The 18,427-nt window shown below is 42.2% G+C and overlaps 1 protein-coding gene across 13 annotated transcripts in view; it reads left to right on the forward strand.

The window, feature by feature from the left end:
- PRDM11 (PR/SET domain 11) overlaps window positions 1-18,427 on the forward strand; it is a 65,146-nt gene that overhangs the window by 35,582 nt on the left and 11,137 nt on the right. For 12 of the 13 annotated variants that reach the window (XM_077322274.1, XM_077322275.1, XM_077322280.1 and 9 more), the window contains 2 exons: window positions 10,827-11,014; window positions 17,741-18,388. In XM_077322274.1, the coding sequence (XP_077178389.1) occupies window positions 10,827-11,014; window positions 17,741-18,388 (836 nt within the window). The remainder of the gene's footprint in view (window positions 1-10,826; window positions 11,015-17,740; window positions 18,389-18,427) is intronic. The other variant, XM_077322287.1, reaches the window with a different exon arrangement.

The following is an 18,427-nucleotide window of genomic DNA, read 5'->3' on the forward strand; positions in this document are numbered from 1 at the left end:
ACATAGGATTTCCACTAAGTCATTTGAGAGGGATATGTGTGTTGGAGGGCATTACCTATTTTTTGCCCCAGTTTCCACATAGACTGCAGGTGTGGGCAGGAGGCATAGGCATGTACCAAGGATTGAAGAACATAATAAAAGTGTTTCTATGACTAACTAGGATGGAGCTGCAGGAATCCATTTATCTGTAGTATGAACTATCCTTTGCTGTAACCTCTTCTATATGAACATTTAACGGTATTGTTGTATTCAGTAGGTTTTCTGTTTTTGTTTTTGTGGTGTTTATGGTGATACAGTAAGGGAGCTTTCTGCTGATAACATGAGATACACATTTAAAAAAAATTAAAACTGGTGTTTGAGGATTGACCACTTAAAGCATTCTATTTGTTATTCACAAAATTCAGGGTAAGCATCACAAATGTAACAATTTTCTTTTAATTGCTTTTATGAACAAAAGCACATGGCATAAGCAATAGTTTGCAGCTGTCAGTATGGTGGGTTAAACCAAAGGAAGACTCCAGAAGCACATCATTGTCCTTCAAGTAATGTTTTGGTCTAGCTTCACTTGCCTGTGGATGGAATGGCATCAAAAATGACTATGCAAGGGAGGGGCTGTAGCCTGTTGTTCACTAAGCCATTCTAGATGTTCATCACTACAACCGTTCAATGAAGTATATCCGAGCTCCTTTTTTTGGGGGGGGGGGGCTTTGTATCGGTGTTGAATTTGTTCCTTTTAGATGATGCATGGTAGAAATGAATAGGTTACTTCAGAAGTAAACTGTGCTGCTACCTTGCAGTGGTGAAAACATTTGCCTTGGATGGAGAGGCTGCAGATTTGTGAGTGTGGCTATGTTTTTGAGCTCTTTTTCTCATCTACAGCAACCTTTGCTGACATATGAAGCTTCCTTATGTTGAGTCATAGCAGTATACCATGGCTTAGTACAGTTTGTGCCAAATGGAAGATGTTTCCAAGTTATTTATTTAGGGCAGCTTCTTTCAATCCTTTGCCCATGGAGGAACCCCTGAAATAATTTTTCAGGCATTGAGGAGCCCCAGAAGTGGTGTCAGCTGGCCATGCCTCCCTGCCACACACCCTGAAAGTAACATGTCACACATCAGTGACATTACCCCCTGCTTTAACAGGCAGGTTTGAGGAGGACAGGAGGCAGTTTAAAATGGGAGTAGGCATGCAGGCTCCACTCCCTCAGAGGTGCAGAAACCACAAAAGAACTTGGGAGGGGAGGTTGGGAATCCCTGATTTAGGGCATTTGTATACTGCCTCTCCACAGGGCCTCCTAGAGACAGCTCACAAGTAAACTGTACTTAAAAATCATAAAACATAAATCATCAGTATTTGAAACAACCTAGAGATCTAAAAACAGCATAAAGTAAACAGTCCCTGGCTATAAGCAGACCATAAAATGTCTCAATGTCAATTGTTGGCATCTCCAAATAAGAAGGTCATGGAGTAGGTAATATGAATAACCTTGATCCAAGACCTTTGAAAGCTTTTGCCAGTCAGAATAGGTAATGTTGACATTGACCTGAATAAATGGTAGATTCATATGTTCAAAAACTGGAGGGGGGGACAGGGGGGGAAAGCCTGGACCAAAAAAGAAATGCTTTGACAAGATGCCTAAAAAACTGTCTAGTGGGTACCAGACAAGTCTCAAACAGATAGTATTCCAAAGTTGAGGTACTACCACTGAAAAATCCCTGTCCCTATTTGCTACCCACCTCACCTTGGAAGCAGGGATACAGAGAGAGGGTTTGGGAAGCAGATCAGAGGTGAGCTGGACAAAGCAGAGGGATGCAATCCATCAAATGCACTAGCCCTGAACCGTTTTCATCTTTGAAGGTGACCAAAAACACATTGGTAGCCAGTGCAACTCTTTTATCACAGGGATCATATAATTCCTGAATCATTCCTGAATCTGATTGCCACATTCTGACAGTTCTCAAAGGCAGACACACAGAGAACACATTATAGGAGTCTAACCTGGAATTGACCATGGATCACCATGACCGAATCTCATTTTTTGAGGAACAGCTGCAGCATAAGAATGAGTAAAAGCAGATAAAATGTTCAGTGCTCCTCAAAAGGGATGTGAGCCTTCAACCCTAGGGAGGGATCTAGTAGCAGCCCCTAGCTCTGAACTGTTCCTCAGTATAACCCCTTCCAGGACAAGCTGACGTCTTGGTTCTCATGCAGGTTTGTCACTGTCTAGCAAAACCCCAGTGTTGTTGACTGGTCTGAGCTTCATTTTTTTGTTGGTCCTTATCTATGTCATTCCCTTCTCCAGGCACCTGTTCAGGACCTCCACAAGCCCAACTGACTTAACAGGGATAGTATTTGGTGTCATCTGTGTATTGGTGCCATGTCACTCCAGGCCCCTGAATGATCACTCCCAGTGGCTTCATATAAATGTTTAAACAGTGCTGGTAAAAGATTGACGCTGGATCTCATAGCATAAATGCTTTGGGCTCATGCAAACAATCCTCCAGCACTCACTTCTGCAGCTGGCCACTCAAGTAAGAGCAGAACCTCCGAATGTCCAACTTTGTCATCCTTGCTAGAAGAATACCATAACTGATGGCATTCTTTTAAATCACTACTAATTGGCTATGTGTGCAGCATTGGTGTGTGTGTGTGGGGGGGGTGCTCCGACGAGGGGGGCATTGGTGGAAATCAGTGCAGCCTTATATATTAATAGTGGTGCCTTTTCTTTTTATAAAGTATGCACTGGTTCATAGTATCAAAAAGCTGCCAGAAAGTCCCGAAGACCCAATAGAGATGTACTCAACAAGTCACTCCTCTGGCAAAGGTCATCAGTTTGGGTAACAAAGGCCATTTCCATCTTAAATCCTTGGCTGAAATCAGATAGAAATGAGTTGTGAGTGGACAGCATTGCTAATGATGTCCATCATTTGGAGAAGCCGAGGTTCAATTTAGGATCTTCTGCACGTTGAATTTGTTTCCCACCACTGAATTACTACTTTCCTCTACTAAGCTATGCTTGCCTTTGACACAGATTTCTTATCCCATAAAAGTAATTACATAAATGGAGTAAGGAATTCTCACAAGACGAGGTATAAAGTGATGTCCTGTAGGTCAGTGGTCCCCAACCCCAAGTCCGGGGACTGGTAGCAGTCCGTAGATTGGTCAGTACCGGGCCGCGGCTCCTCCTTGTCCTCCTCCCTGGCTTCTGCCTTGGGGGCTGCCCTGCCACTTTGCCACTGGCTCATCTTTGGTGCTCTCCAGCGGCCGCCATGGCTGGGGTTCCCCCTCAGCGTGGCACTGCGTAGCTGCTGCTGGCAGCGCCCCTCAGTGGGCGGCGGGAAGTCAGGGGTGCCGGCGGGAAAGCAAGCGGAGCAGGGGCTCAGGCGGTGATGGCGACGTCCCTCATCAAAAGACTACCCCCCCCCCGGGGCCTCAGTAAAATTGTCAAGCATTGACCGGTACCCGGAGATAAAAAGGTTGGGGACCACTACTATAGGTGACTCAATGTGTATTGGGTTTCTCATGTATCTAGTATGTGTTTAGAACAAGCAAAATATCTGCTGTTGCAGCTTTGTATTTTATTATATTTTGTTCAGCATTGGCTTGTTTGTGTCTTATATACAAGTAGATGCGTTCCATTTACGTGAGGTCTCTGACTTCAAAACAGTCACAGAATCATATAATGCAGTGGACATTATGTAAAATACATATATAGTGGAAACTTTACAAGTAACTCCAATAATGATCTGAGAGTAAAGCTTACTGTGTGCACATGGTTCCTGAAAAATTGAGTTTTGTCCACCTTGCCTTAGCTTTTCACAATATGGCTGGTGTCCTTCCCGTTATGATGATGACAGGGGAAAGCAAACTCAACCCAAAATCTGCTAAATCTGCTAAGAGGGTCAAGCTACATCAAATAAACTAACATTAAATAATGTGTACACATTATTATGCTTATACCAAATAATATTCAATTTGTAATTTTATTTGATGTAGCTTGACCCTCCTAGCAGATTTATCTTTCCTGTTATAAAATACTTATTCTGCATTGTTAGCTTTCCCCTGTTTTCTTAAATGAACATTCCATTTCACATGAAGTGATTGCTATGCCAATAAAGATGCCTTGAGTCATGATGTGATTGTTAGGGGAATCTATCTTTATAGAAAAGCCATTGGATTTTACCAACATTCCAAGAATATGTTGATTTTATTTGAAACAGATTGTTGAAGGAAAGTCCTGTTGAAAATAATCCATATTTCTTTTTCATTTTCAAGCTGATGAGGGTGAAGAGGTTCCGGGCCCCTCGCAGAAACATCCCTTTTCATCTCTACAGAGGGATTCAGTAGAAGCTGGCCAGCTGTCTCTGCCACCTTTCCTTCATTCTTCATCTTTGTCAGACCAAAGGCAGAACTTGAAGTACTCAGACTCATGTTCCCAGTCTTCCTGCAAGCCCTCTAGGCCACATGCTCGAAACTCTCCTATATCTGGTTTTGACCATCAGGTCTTCAACTCCCATATTCAACAGACGGAGTTATTCAGGCAGTTTTGTCAAGAGCTGGTGACAATCCACAGAGACATGGCAAATAACATGCTTGTGATTAGCCAGAAGATGGCTGATCTGACTGGGCAGGTTAGTCAGATGTGCCAGACCCTGACCAAAATCAGGGATGAGCTCCAAACTTTGAATAAAGGCCAGGTCTCTAGTGTGAGTCAGGTAATTAATTTGCAGACAGCTGTATCAAAGAGCCCTTCTGAAACCAAGGCAGATATTGACCAGAGTCATCCCAAGCAGACCCCTCCTACTCGTGGCACTAGGACACGGAAGAGAAAGCACAATTTTTAGCCTTCTTTGTATTGGGGGAAGAGGAGGAGGGGGTGATGCTAAGTTAACGTGCTTCTTAAGCGTGATTATGGGAAGTCAAGAGTTTTCCTCTCTTAAGAGTAATATAAACCATGGCAGCTTGGCAATAGTTCTCTTTGCACTTTGAATCTTGGCACCAAAACATGCAGTGTACTTGTGACACAATAAATAAGTGATATTTAAGGGATTTGCCTGTTTTGCAGAGTCAAAGTATACATAGATCTATTTTATTCATTGCTTGTGCTTAGGAAGCATTATTTAAGCTTCTTATTCACACAGTTGCATTTAATATTAAAACAATCCACAAAAATATCTCTCTTCTTTTTTTCCTTCTTCAGCTTGGCTTCTGCAAATGGCACGATGTAGATGGGAAACTAATTGCACTGTTAGAACACTTTGTTGAGAGTTATATGCTTCACTGAATAGGCCAGAGTAGGATTCTGAGTTGACCTCTGTTAGAGAACGTTCACAGCTACCAAGATTCATGCAAGCAGCTGACCTTCCTTCCCTTAGATATGGCTATTGAAACTTTATATGTTTAAACTGGTTAAATGTTGGCCAACTTGAAAATGCAAAAAAAAAAAATAGGAAGAACTTTCCAAAAAAACTGTGTTTGTGTATGTGAGAGAGAGAATTCCAAAACTTGCCAACCATCATAGATTATTTGTTTCAGTTATTTTGTCCTACTCTGAAGTTAGAAGTAAAAAATTCTGGCAAGGATAACACAAGGTCTTTAAAAAGGGATTGAGTGACACATCTGTACAGAATCCAATAGTGCTATAGCACATGAAGTTGCACTTTAGAACTACACTTGCTTGAAGATAAATTATTCTGAAGCCAGTAGTACTTGTTTTCAAAGCAAACGTATTTTGGATGAGAATACCAATTAACCTATTGGTCTTATTCATTATCTCTCCCCATCTGGATCTGCAGCACATTATAATATGATTAGTGCAGCATGATTAGTTGGCAAACTGCTGTTTTTCATAATTTGCAGGGAAGGGGACAATCAGGTGGTTTTGCAGAATCAAGCGAAAATGGAGCATGCTCAGATTCTGGTAGATAAACCTGTGCGTTCCTACCTGCAATAGAATTGCTGTATTATGTTAGAGATTTGCTATAAACATATTGTCTTTTGGCATATTCCTTGTCCGTCAAAGACTTCCTTGCATAGGTTTTCTTATGCCAGTTTCATGTTTAACATTGTAAAGGGCAGATGGAAGTCATATACCTATCCCATATTGCTTGAATGCCCTTACTTTATATAGCCTGGCTAAGCTCAGCTAGGAATTAAGTGTTTAAACTCTTTTATAGCACATATGGTTAAATTGCATGGACACTGCAACTTTTTCACACTTGCACTAGCCCCCTTGCCTGTAATGTAGCACTGTACACGGCAGCCATCTATTGAGAGAGAAGCCACAGCTGCATGAAACCGTATTTGACAAGGCTTATTCTGTAGTGAGTTTAATACAATGAATTTAGCAAAGCTCTGATCAGACTGATTTAAAGGAAGCCTGTTTCAGAGGAGCCTTCTTTTCTTATAATATTGTTACCCAGTTACTGGAGAGAAAAAGCCATATGACATCCTGTAAAGAAAACTTGTGAGTCTGAATTAACCAGATTAAATATTTGTATATTCTTCAGATGACTTAATTAGATTAAATATTTGTATATTTTGCACTTGCTATAGCACCAGTTAATTTACTTGAGGGAAATGCTGCAGAGAATATGAAAGCATTCCACCACTGAAATAAGTGAGTCTTGTTCCCTGCAAATACATGCAGATTGTAAGCTGTTTGAGGCAGGAATGCACATCCTTTCATGATAGCTTGTTGAGTATCTTGTGTATTGATGGTGCTATATAATGGAACAGCAAATATTACTGAATCGTGATGTTCAGGTTTCTTGTGTAGGGCCCCAGGTCATTGGGAATACTGAGGTTGCTGTGTTTTATCTTTGTCAGGGGTGGTGGAGGAAGTGTAATTGCAGAAGCAGTCTCCAGGATTTCAATCCTGGAAGAATTGCTCCTGTTGTGTAAGCTTTACAAGTCAATGCCATTCTTGGTTACTGCTGAGCTTTTCACAGAGAACTAGTTCTTCTAGGTTTCAGGAACCTGAACATCTTGGCTCTTATGTTTAGTAACATTTACGTGGATGATGTGGGCTGGTTTCCTGTATGGGAACATATGTAGACTAAAGCCCAACAAGAAAAGTAGGATATATATTTTAAAAAATCATAATTTGTGCATATGAAGATATATCCCACATTTCTTTGATGTGAAGAATTAGCAAGGAGGGATGAATTTTGTTCTTTTAAAATGCTAAAATGTGATTATTTGAACCTGGCATGTTTTAAGTGCCCCTTTGGATTTTAATGCTGTGCTTATCCAATATTTTATGTCTTATATATGATATGATGGAAATTATTACTATTTTTGTTAACAATAAATATATTTAAACTCAGATTTTTGGTTGGGTCATTCTTCCACCAGTGGCTGAAGTTCTGATACATCTAATTCCAAATAAAGCATAGTTTTTACATATATGTATCTCCTGTTTGTTTTCTGTGATGCCTAAAAGTGACATTCTGGTACAGTGTTCCGATGCTATTGCTATAGTTTCTTGAAACTTTTCTTTCTCCTGATTTTGCAAGAAATTTTACTTCCTACCCATGTAAAAAACTTCTCAGTTCAGTTGTTTGTACTGATTGCTGGCTAGTATGTTTGTGAAATACCCCCACCCTAAAAGCTTTCAGTTACCCATTGTAGCTTATTTGCTTTTGATTTGGGATCAGAGAATCACTTTCAGATCATGTCTAGGGCATGTATGGTTGTGGGAAAGGATTTAACTATTTCTAGTAAAAACATATTGTGGGAGGAAATAATTGCAAATATCTGATTGCTGTCTAAAATAAGTAAAATGTACATCACATGGTTAGCAGTATTTTTAGGATATGTGAGTGGGTTTCTTCATAATTTTTTTTTAATTACACGGTTTTTGTTGTGAGCCTGCTTGGTGTAGTGGTTAGGAACATGGACTTCTAATCTGGCAAGCCGGGTTTGATTCTGCGCTCCCCCACATGCAGCCAGCTTGGGTGACCTTGGGCTCGACACAGCTCTGATAAAGCTGTTCTGACCAAGCAATAATATCAGAGCTCTCTCAGCCTCACCTACGCCACAGGATGTCTGTTGTGGGGAGAGGAAAGGGAAGGCAAATGTAAGCTGCTTTGAGAATCCTTCGGGTAGAGAAAAGCAGCATATAAGAACCAACTCTTCTTCTTCTGTTTGGGCCTGTAATTTCCTAGTAAGCAGGTATTACTGATATATTAGTTATGGTATTCTATTGTAAGTTATTTTGAGCAGATAGTTGGAAAATGAGATTAAAACCTTTAAGCCAAGAAAAGTCATAACCAAACAATATCATTTTAAAATTATAACCTATGATGATGATTAATGAGTATTGATTGGTGCCTTATTCTTCTACATCAGTGGTCCCCAATCTTTTTATCACCGGGGACCGGTCAACGCTTGACAATTTTACTGAGGCCCAGGGGGAGGGGTAGTCTTTTGCCAAGGAATGTCGCCGCCTGAGCCCCTGCTCCACTTGCTTTCCCGCCGGCGCCCCTAACTTCCCGTTGGCCACTGGGGGGCGCTGCCAGCAGCAGCTGCGCAGTGCAATGCCGAGGGAGAGCCCCAGCCATGGCGACCGCTGGAGAGCACCAAAGGTGAGCCGGTGGTAGAGTGGCAGGACAGCCCCCGAGGCAGCAGCCAGGGAGGAAGATGAGGAGGAGCCACGGCCCGGTACCGGTCTCCAGACCGGGGGTTGGGGACCACTGTTCTAGATGACAGGTCACTGGTAACAGACTGGGAGCAAAGGATAGAACCAGTGATAGATAGTGGAAGTGCATTTCTGAGGACTGGTTTGGGAACCAGATTATCACTCATAAAATGCAGAGCAGCAAGGAGCAAAAACAGAAGACTGTGGTAAACCTAAGTATTTTTGATTCAGACTGCACTTGGGGGGGTTAACAGGACTGAGTGCTCTGTATAAAGATTCAGGTCACATGGAAAGCTAGAAGCTAGAAAGAAGAAATCTCCTTGATGTGATAACTTTTTATATTCAGAGTTCTTGTTTATAATGGAAAATTTAGGGCTTTTAAATGTTTTTAAATACATCTGCAGTTGAGAATGTTGTAGCTGAGAATAGGTTTTGAACCTTCATTATGATTCAGTGGTTTAGAGGGGCTCATGGGAATTGTAGTCCATGGACATCTGGAGGGCCGCAGTTTGACTACCCCTGGTTTAGATAATCCACATGGTCAGAATTACTGGCATTTTTTTACATTTGTTTTCACCACATGTGTCTGAGTTGATCCCTCTCGGGGTATTAGCAGAACTTGGAACAGATATTACCTCTGAACCAGTTTCAATATAGACCTCTGTGTCATTCCTAGGGACCAAGGAGTCAATTCTGGACAAGCTGGAAGCTTGCAAGAAATCAGGGAGATACAACTGAAACCCTCCCTATATACAAATTACACATCTTGCAGGAATTTCTAAGCTCTCATGACTTCAGTAGGTTGACTTCTCCGACTCCCCCCGCACACACACACACTTTTAACTGACACTCAGATGATCTCAGCATTCTGGAACATGACCAGTCTTCCTCAGACCATTTATTTACAACTCCCTCCCCCACTTTATTCCTTCAGTTAAATTATAAAGCCACTTTTATCTGTACTTGGAGATTGCCTCAAGTAAGAAGAGACCAGTTCCTTTAGGGTGATAGCCTTGTTTTGTGGCTTTCATCATCCATGCAAGGTCTGCCAGTTTACTATTATATGTAAAAATTGAAGGGCTACAAGTGCACTTCTTCTCTTCACACAACATATATTCTGATATTCTGTTAGTATGAAAGTGTATACAATGTTTCTGAAAAACATATTTTATACAATAACACCACAAATATGGACATTTTAACTGTTCTACATATGATTTCATCTGTTTGCATCACTGTATTTGTCTTGTGAAATGAGTCTGACAGAAAAGAGGCACAGTAGATGATGATGATGATGATGATGGTTTCAAACTGATGAAAAATTAAGAAATGCAGCCAAGAGAAATTTGGTCAAAGGCAACATGACCTCTAAATAATTAAGAAGGTTGGTCCAGGTTAGTGGCAGCAAACATGTGCCACCTCTGTACCTGGAAGAACGGTTGACTCTTAATCATTTAACTAGAATGACAGCATCTTCCCCTGCTATAGCCCCAGATGATGTATTTAGGGACTTGTTTTACCATACAGTCTCTGGATCCCTTTTCCTAAATGTGTAAAGTTTCATATTTGGGGTCCACTTACACTTTTCAGAATTACTAGTATTCTCAGCAAGTGTATGATATAGTGTCATCCAAGGGCCATGCATTGTAGTTCACTAAGTACTTTGCAAACATGCTCAAGCTCTTGGGTGGAGAAGAAGTACTCTTGAGAACAATTTAAGCCAGCTTTGTATAGTGGTTAGGAGCGCAGACTTCTAATCTGGCAAGCCGGGTTTGATTCCTCACTTCTCCACATGCAGCCAGCTGGGTGACCTTGGGCTCGTTATTCTGACTGAGCAGTAATATTAGGGCTCTCTCAGCCTCACCTACCTCACAGGGTGTCTGTTGTGGGGAGAGAAAAGGGGAGGCGATTGTAAGCCGCTTTGAGCCTCCTTCAGGTAGAGAAAAGCTGCATATAAGTACCAATTCTTCTTCTTTATCTCTTCCTAGTCAGGAATGGTGCACCAGTCTCAAAAAGTCCTTAAACATTCCTTTGATGTGCATGTTGTTTTATTACTGCTCTGCCAGTTTGACTATTGTAATTCATGCCATCCGATACTGCAATTTCTGACATCGTTGTGGCAAAGGTTTGTTTTAATTTCCATGAAGCCTTCTTGTGAGTCAAAATCTGTCTTCTTGTCCTCAGGTATGTGGCCATATCCCGAGAGGAGAGAGAACAGAACCTGATGGCATTTCAACACAGTGAAAGGATTTACTTCCGAACCTGCCGGGACATCCGACCAGGAGAGAGGCTGAGAGTCTGGTACAGTGAGGATTACATGAAGAGATTGCACAGCATGTCTCAGGAAACCATAAACAGAAACCTCACAAGAGGTGAGTGATTTCCCTTCTTCATGTTCTGAGGTGTTTGTTCACTATTTCATTCTGAATGTTTAGCACACTTTAGCTCTCAATGAAAGCTTTCCAAGGAAGAACAAAACTAGTAACATTTATCAATGCAATAAAGCTGACCAAAAAAATGTCTTGAGACTGAAACAAACAAAACCCAGTTAAAATAAATTATCCCTAGATGGGCATTTTTTCTAGATAGTCCTGATTTCTAAGTACATGTTATCAAGTCAACAATGGGGTCCTGTACTTGATTCTCACTACATGTTTGTGTCCTAACTGAAGTTGTGACCTGACTCTACACATGAAGTTTCATTCTGGTCTAATGAATTCCATGGAACTTTGAAGTACCCAAGGACTAAACAAAAAACTCAATCCCCTGCTGATTCCAGGGAATTTCTCCCCCAGTAGTACCATAAATTGTTTTTTGAACCAAAGAATAGCTAAGGTGAGGAGGGACATCACTGTTCTATTGCAAAATGTACAGTAATAGGATTTTCTTATCCTCCCATGTTTTTAAAAGTACATTTGGGGTTTATGCAATGCTTCTGTTGCTCCTTTCTTCTTAAAAGCAGTGCTTGGTTGTTTTTGCCCTGGATCTGTGTACCCCTTTTTGTAAGTTCAGCAAAGGATAGTTGAAGGATAAGATGAGCTTGTTTCTACCAGATGTTTTATTCTGGCTTAGTTCCCTTACTACAGTGTTTTTTCAGGATCATCTGCAAACTGTAGCTGAAATAGTGGTATCAGATAATCACACAGAGAATAAGGTTACCTATTGCTACTTGGTGTTACACCAAAATAAAACCTCCATGATTAGAGGTAGTATACCTACACATATTGGTCACTGAGGATAACAATGGAGGAGAACTTGCTTCGTGATTTTTCAACAGGCTCTGGCTACCCACTATTGGAAACAAGACTAGACGTAAGTTAAATCTGTGTCCAGAAGTTACCTTCTTATGTTCTTATACTCCATTCATAGGATCCCAACTTGTGCCATTTTCCAGGCCTCATCCAGCAGGCCCATATAAGTGCCATATTATTACTATAAATGGCAGTGGTTTTATTAGAATTGAGTTCCTGGTTTCCATTGTAATGCCATATTCGAGACCAGATTAAGTTAGATTTCCATTGTGCTTGTGTATTGTGTTCACACAAAATATAAGTTCATACGCTTCTCTTTTCTCTGTTCTTTGAAATGGTACTTTCACTGAACTACATCAGACATTTCAGATGTGTTTTTACTGTATTGTTTGTAGATATGTTCTTTGGATATTTTCAATTTGCAGGTGTAGAAGCGAAATTGCACATGAATTACATAACATTGGTACCTAAGCTTAAACTCAGATGCACACAATATGATCTCTCTTATTTCATGCACAATGATTTAAAAACTGCTGTTCTGTTGTGAGATGAGGAATAAACGCAATGGACCAGATCCAATGTCCAGTATTGGCTACATATTAAATTGAAAATCTATTCTGGCTAATACTAAATTGGCTCTGATTAGTCATGTAATGCTATGAAGGGCTGTTGTACTGTAACTTAAACAAGCAGATATGACCTACAAGAGGCAGATTATCTAATTTTGTCTCTGAAATTCGTACCAGCATCATCATTTTCAGCTGCTGCTTTGATGTTTTGACTTGGTAAAAGACATTCCTTTGTAAAATGTGCCCTGCCCCCTGAAGGCTGAGGAGTTCTTCTTGGGCCTGCCATTATATGTGAGACTATGGAACATATTACCAAGGTACTATGTTAATTCTATAACTAAGATTTCATTCCCCCCTACGCACAAGCACAAAGATATCAAACCTGAAACATTTTGAATTTGAAGCCATTTTTTTAATGAGAATAGTGTCCTGAAGGTTACAGTGTATCAGCTGCCAATTAAGGGAATGCCACCTTGTGAACCATCTCTATAAGGAAATGAAGCCCTATTTTTCCCACAGACTTTGGAGTTGGGGACTATTGGGCAGTAGACTGTGCATGAAGACATTTTTCATGGCGCAGGAGCCAGGGTATGCTGAGCCAGAAGCAGAACTGGAGGGTGTAGAGCAGGAGTGTGCAAACTGTGGCCCATTATGCACAGGCCGTACTGCCCCCGTTGGCGGCAGCCGGGCTTCGGGGAAAATCCCCAATAACGCTCACTGCCGCCATCAGTGCAGGCGCCTTCCGGCCCAGGGCTACAGAAGGCCCGCGTTAAGCAAACGCGGGATTTTCCGTAGCTTCCTGGGTAAGCCAGTGCTGCGGCGGGCCAGCGCTGTGCATAATCACCAGCACCAGGCCTGCCTGCCCGGCCATCCCCGACCCTACGGTGTCCCTTATGGGACACCGCACGCCCCTGCGGGCTCTGTGGAGTCACGGAACTGGCAGGGGCGACCCCCTGGCCCCACCAGTGTGTGTGGAGGGGGCCTGGCCCCTCCCCACCTCCCCCACCCCCGCTGCTTCACTTACCTCGGCCAGCAGCAATCTGGCCCTCCCGGTGTAAAGTGTGCGTGCGCTACGCTGGAGCAACCCAGCATGCCCTGCTCCCGTTTGTATATGGGAAACGGTGGGGCGCCAGTGCGGGGAAGCTGCCGCCGTGCATAAAGGGTCTGTGGTTCTCCAGACGTCCAGGAACTACAGTTACTATGAACCCCTGCCACCTCATGGTAATTGTAGTTTTTGGACATCTGGTGAGCTACAGTTTTGGCCACCCCTGGCCTAGAGGTTGGTCTACACATGTAGCAGAAAGCAGTAGCAGAGCGCTTAGGAGGTAGAACTAATCAGACCACTTCAGACCGTAGATAAGAGATTACATCAGGCTAACTCCCCATTACATCTCCCACTGAGGCACAGCTTGGGGTAGGTTCGTAAAGGTGAGGGAAAGGGGGGAAAGGGGGGCCAGGGGGCTTAGAATATATTTCTGCCACTGAGGAATTGTAATGGTTGGAATTAATGTAATTTTATTGTGGGGTTTTACTTTGTAACCTGCCACAAGCCAGCTAGCCTGGGATTGGCAGGCAATAAATACAGTAGTAGTAGTAGTAGTAGTAGTTGTAGTAGTAGTAGTACATTTTACAAAGTTTCCTACCTTAACAAATGATTTAACAGAGCAAAAATGAATGTGTGTGTGTAGTAAGTGGTTGGCAGGGAAGGGAGGGAGGTCAGAATCTTTTTCTCCAGAAGTGCTTTTTTAATTTAAACAGAGTTTTTGCATAGAATACCATTAAGAATATGCAACAAACACCTCTCCAACAGTCTGTCTGTTTTACTGCCTCAGATTTCTACCACCAAATTCTGTCTGTATAGACCAGGCCCTCTAGCACTAAGGCCATTCAATTCACAAGATGAACCATGAGTATTTCACTTCTGGCCCTTTCCTAGCAGTTCTTTGGAGAGACTTACTTTGAATAATAGAATAATAGAGTTGGAAGGGCAGTCCTGGGTTATCTAGTCTAACCCCCTGCACTATGCAGAACACTCACAACCCTATTACTTGTCCACTGTAACCTGATAACCCTTGAATCTTCACAGAATCAGCCTCTCTGGCAGATGGCTATCCAGCCTCTGTTTAAAAATTTCCAAAGATGGAGAACCCACCACCTCCCAAGGAAGCCTGTTCCACTGAGAAACTGCTCTAACTGTCAGGAACTTCTTCCAGATGTTTAGACAGAATTTCTTTTGAATTAATTACATTCCATTGGTTCTGGTCTGTCCTCCGGGGCAAGAGAGAACAACTCTGCTCCATCCTCTATATCAGTGGTCCCCAACCTCTGGGCCATGGCTTCCTCTCCCCGCCCCCCACCCCCGCAGCGAGAAGCTCGCCAGGCTGTGAGCAAATCGGCCCCCGAAGCGGCCGATCAGCTTGCGGCCCAGCAAGCTTCTTGCTGTGGGAGGGGGGAAGAGGGAAGCAGCCCCCCGCATGTTTGGGCCCCGCCGGGAGTGCAAATGCGCATGCGTGGCAGGCCCACGCATGCGTGCATGCACGAAACTGCCGCATGTGCGCGTTTGTGGCCCTGGTGGGCTCAAATGTGCTTGCGCGGCAGGTCCGCACATGCGCGTTTGCACGGGGCTGCCGCGCATGCGCAGGGCCCCGTGTCACCCGCTCCCCCCACCCCTTGGCAGCGGTCTATATGGCAGCCTTTTAAATACTTGAAGATGGTTATCAGATCCCCTCTCAGTCATCTCCTCTCCAAGCTAAAAAGACAAAGCTCCCCCAACCTTTCCTCATACATCTTGGTCTGCAAACCCCTCACCATCTTTGTTGCCCTTCTCTGGACACGCTCCCATTTATCTACATCCCTCTTCAGCTGTGGTGCCCAAAATTGAGCACAGTACTAAAAGTGAGGCTGAACCAGAGCAGAGTAAAATTCAGACTTCAGTCATGGATTTCCCAAGTGCTCATTAGATGTTGATGGGCTACTATAGTGAGTTCCTAAACAGACAGTATGACTTGAGCTCCTTTCCAGGTCTCTCATCTTGGGTTGGAAACTGAGACCCACATGTTTTATTTTGGAGAGGCTTGTGATTGGTCTCTGTGAGATTCTGATACACTGGATCTCAGAAACTCAACTCCCTTTCCTCTCATCAGAAGATTCTGTTTTATCTTGGACTGTACTTAAGACTCATCTCTGTTTATGTTTCTTATACATCCTCCTTACTTTATTTATTTTTACTAATTCAGCACCTGCTAATCATGGGAGGGTGTGGTGGAACAGTTCCACTGACCTGTAGGCCCTATTCTGTTTTGCCCTTCTGTGGTATTTGGGCACCAGCAGCCATTCAGGGTCTCTGTCTGGCTTTCCCAACCGTTGAAAGAGCTTTTCGCTCCCTCTTTCAGTTCAGCCATTGCCAGTTCAGGCATTTGTAGATACAACCTGCTGAGAGGACCAGAGCTCCCACCTTTGCTTTTCTGCATTGCCGTTCTAAGACCTCACTACATGCTGATGTCTCTGACTATCTGGTTTAGGGTTACCCTGAGGACAGCTTACTGCACTTGCACAGTGCTGGGGGAGTTCTAATTTGCCAGTTGACTGCCCCTCCACTTCTCCTTGTGCTTGTTTTAAAATAGCATGTCCAAAACAGTGAAAGTCTGTGTGGAACAGAAAACAGCTACCAATATTAAGAGTTATAGAACATTTATTAAGAAGAAAATTCTCATACACATGCTCTCCGTACAGCAACAGATCGAGCTATTAGCATTTCTGAAGCCTGATCACGTAAGGCTGGAAAACAATTGAATTTTATTTTCTCACCACCACCTATTCTCTGCCAAGAGAGAGAAATGTGTTTTAAAATTAAAGGTTTTGGCTCAGTCCAAAGAAAGACTGAATTTCTCCACAGAGGATTAAGGAACTCTGTCAGGCCTTGCAGCTCTGTTATGATAGCAATCTGACTGTCTCAAGTTTCTGAGATATAGTCAAGGAGTACCCATTGTACACTTTCCATTTTCACATGCATGAGGACTAGAAACTAATTTGTTTGTTTTAAGGGAAAGTAGATAACCTTGGTTGGATGAATTATGTGCCCAATACCTAATAACATGCTGACACGAAATTACAAAACAATCACAGCACTATCCATTTTTAGAAACAGTTCATGACCCCCTCTGCAAATTAATGTCCTGCATGAATATTAAACTGTAACTGCATAGCTTAAAGAGTCTCCCATATCCAGTCTGCCACCCCATGTTCAGTGCAATACCGCAATTAGGTTGAGTCCTGTTGTATTCTACGTTCCTGCCATCCCAAGACTTGTACTGCTAAAAGATAGCATTTGCATATAGTGTTGCAGTTGCATAGTTGCACCAATTGTAGTGTCACAAAAGTCTTTAGCAGAAAATGTTTAGGCCTGGGGTATCAGCATTTGAAATTCCACACAAACCTATAGCTGTTACCATAATTATGCTTTCAAAATTAAAAAAAAAGAAAAAGAAAACAGATCAGCATAAAGCAGCATCTTGTTTGGGAAGCAGCCATGCCTCTTGATGCTTGGAGTTATTTACAAGATAGAAGATGGAAATTGAACCAAATTCAACATCTTTTGAATTTCAAGGTAAGGATATCTGGCTATTCCCTTTGTTCTAATTGCTAATATGCATAACATCTTGACTATTTTGATAAACTTTAAACAGTGGCTATACACTTAGCAACATTTTGAGACTAGCACAGGTGCCAGTCTTGGATGTCGTTTGCTAGGTCCTTGCTCAGTTTGGTACTAGGCAAAATGGAAACAGAGACTGTAATTTCCTTGTACTCTCGTGTTTCATGTCATACTTGAATAAAATTGAAAAGGTCCATAAATTTAAATCTGTATTTGTATACATTTTTCTGGTTCATATGGAAATCTGTGGATTTCAGTCTTCATGATTTACTGAATACCTTTTACCAAGTCAAAGCTATAAATACATTGTCAAGAAGTCAATGTTGTAGTCTCACTTTGATACTGTTTGGCTATTTCTTATGCTAAGCCAGCTATTTTTTTTTTATTTGTCTTCCCTTAGAAGTGTCTGGGGCCTACTTCTGTAAGGCAATCTGGGTATTGCTTTGTTTTAAAAAACAAACACAACTTCTTCTGAATCTTTGTTCCAGTAATTGTCACCATTGGGTATTGTGATATTTAAAATGTAGGCATTTGTCCTTTTTTGTGTTTGTTTTAACTTTGGGGTGAGGAAATGTTGTGAAGTTTCCACTGATAGTTCCAACTCCTGACTTTTTTTCTTTTTAGGAGATAAAAAATTACTAAGGGAAAGATCAGACAGGAATATTGAAAATCAAGAGGACGTGAGCTATCCCCTTGAGCTCACCATGTCAAAGCAAGGGAAGAGCTCTTACAAACGCAGCTTTGAAGAAGGAGCACCTCCTCCCCAAACAAAGAAAAAGAAAATAGATCTCATCTTCAAAGATGTCCTAGAGGCTTCCCTGGAATCAACAAAGCTGGAAGAGCAAAAGTTTACAAAAAATTTTACTCCTTCCACTAGGAAGTCCTCCAGATTCCAAACTCAAGATGTCTCAGAAAGTAGTGGACCTGGTATCCAACATAGCTCTCCAAATCTCAGAAGCAAAAATGAGAATGAGTGGAAGGTTCCTCAGGGCTCCTCCTTCACCATGTCCAAAGAAATTGGACTGCTGGAAGATGAAGGTGAAGAACCCTTGTCATTTAAAGTGAACAGCCTTACTGATCTGTCTCTTACATCAGCTCAAGAAGATGCCCTTGATATCCCAACAACGTCTTTGTGTCCCAATTGCATACGATTGAAGAAGAAAATTCGTGAATTGCAGGCTGAACTAAATATGCTAAGATCTGGCAAGTTAGCTGAGCCACCTCTTCTACCTCCTCAGGTACCTGAGTACCAAGCATTTTCATACCCCACGGGTAAGTCACACACCATAAGTCTTCCTCAGACACTGTGTA

Source organism: Paroedura picta, chromosome 2 (genome assembly GCF_049243985.1).
Source record: "Paroedura picta isolate Pp20150507F chromosome 2, Ppicta_v3.0, whole genome shotgun sequence".
NCBI classification, from domain to species: Eukaryota; Metazoa; Chordata; class Lepidosauria; order Squamata; family Gekkonidae; genus Paroedura; species Paroedura picta.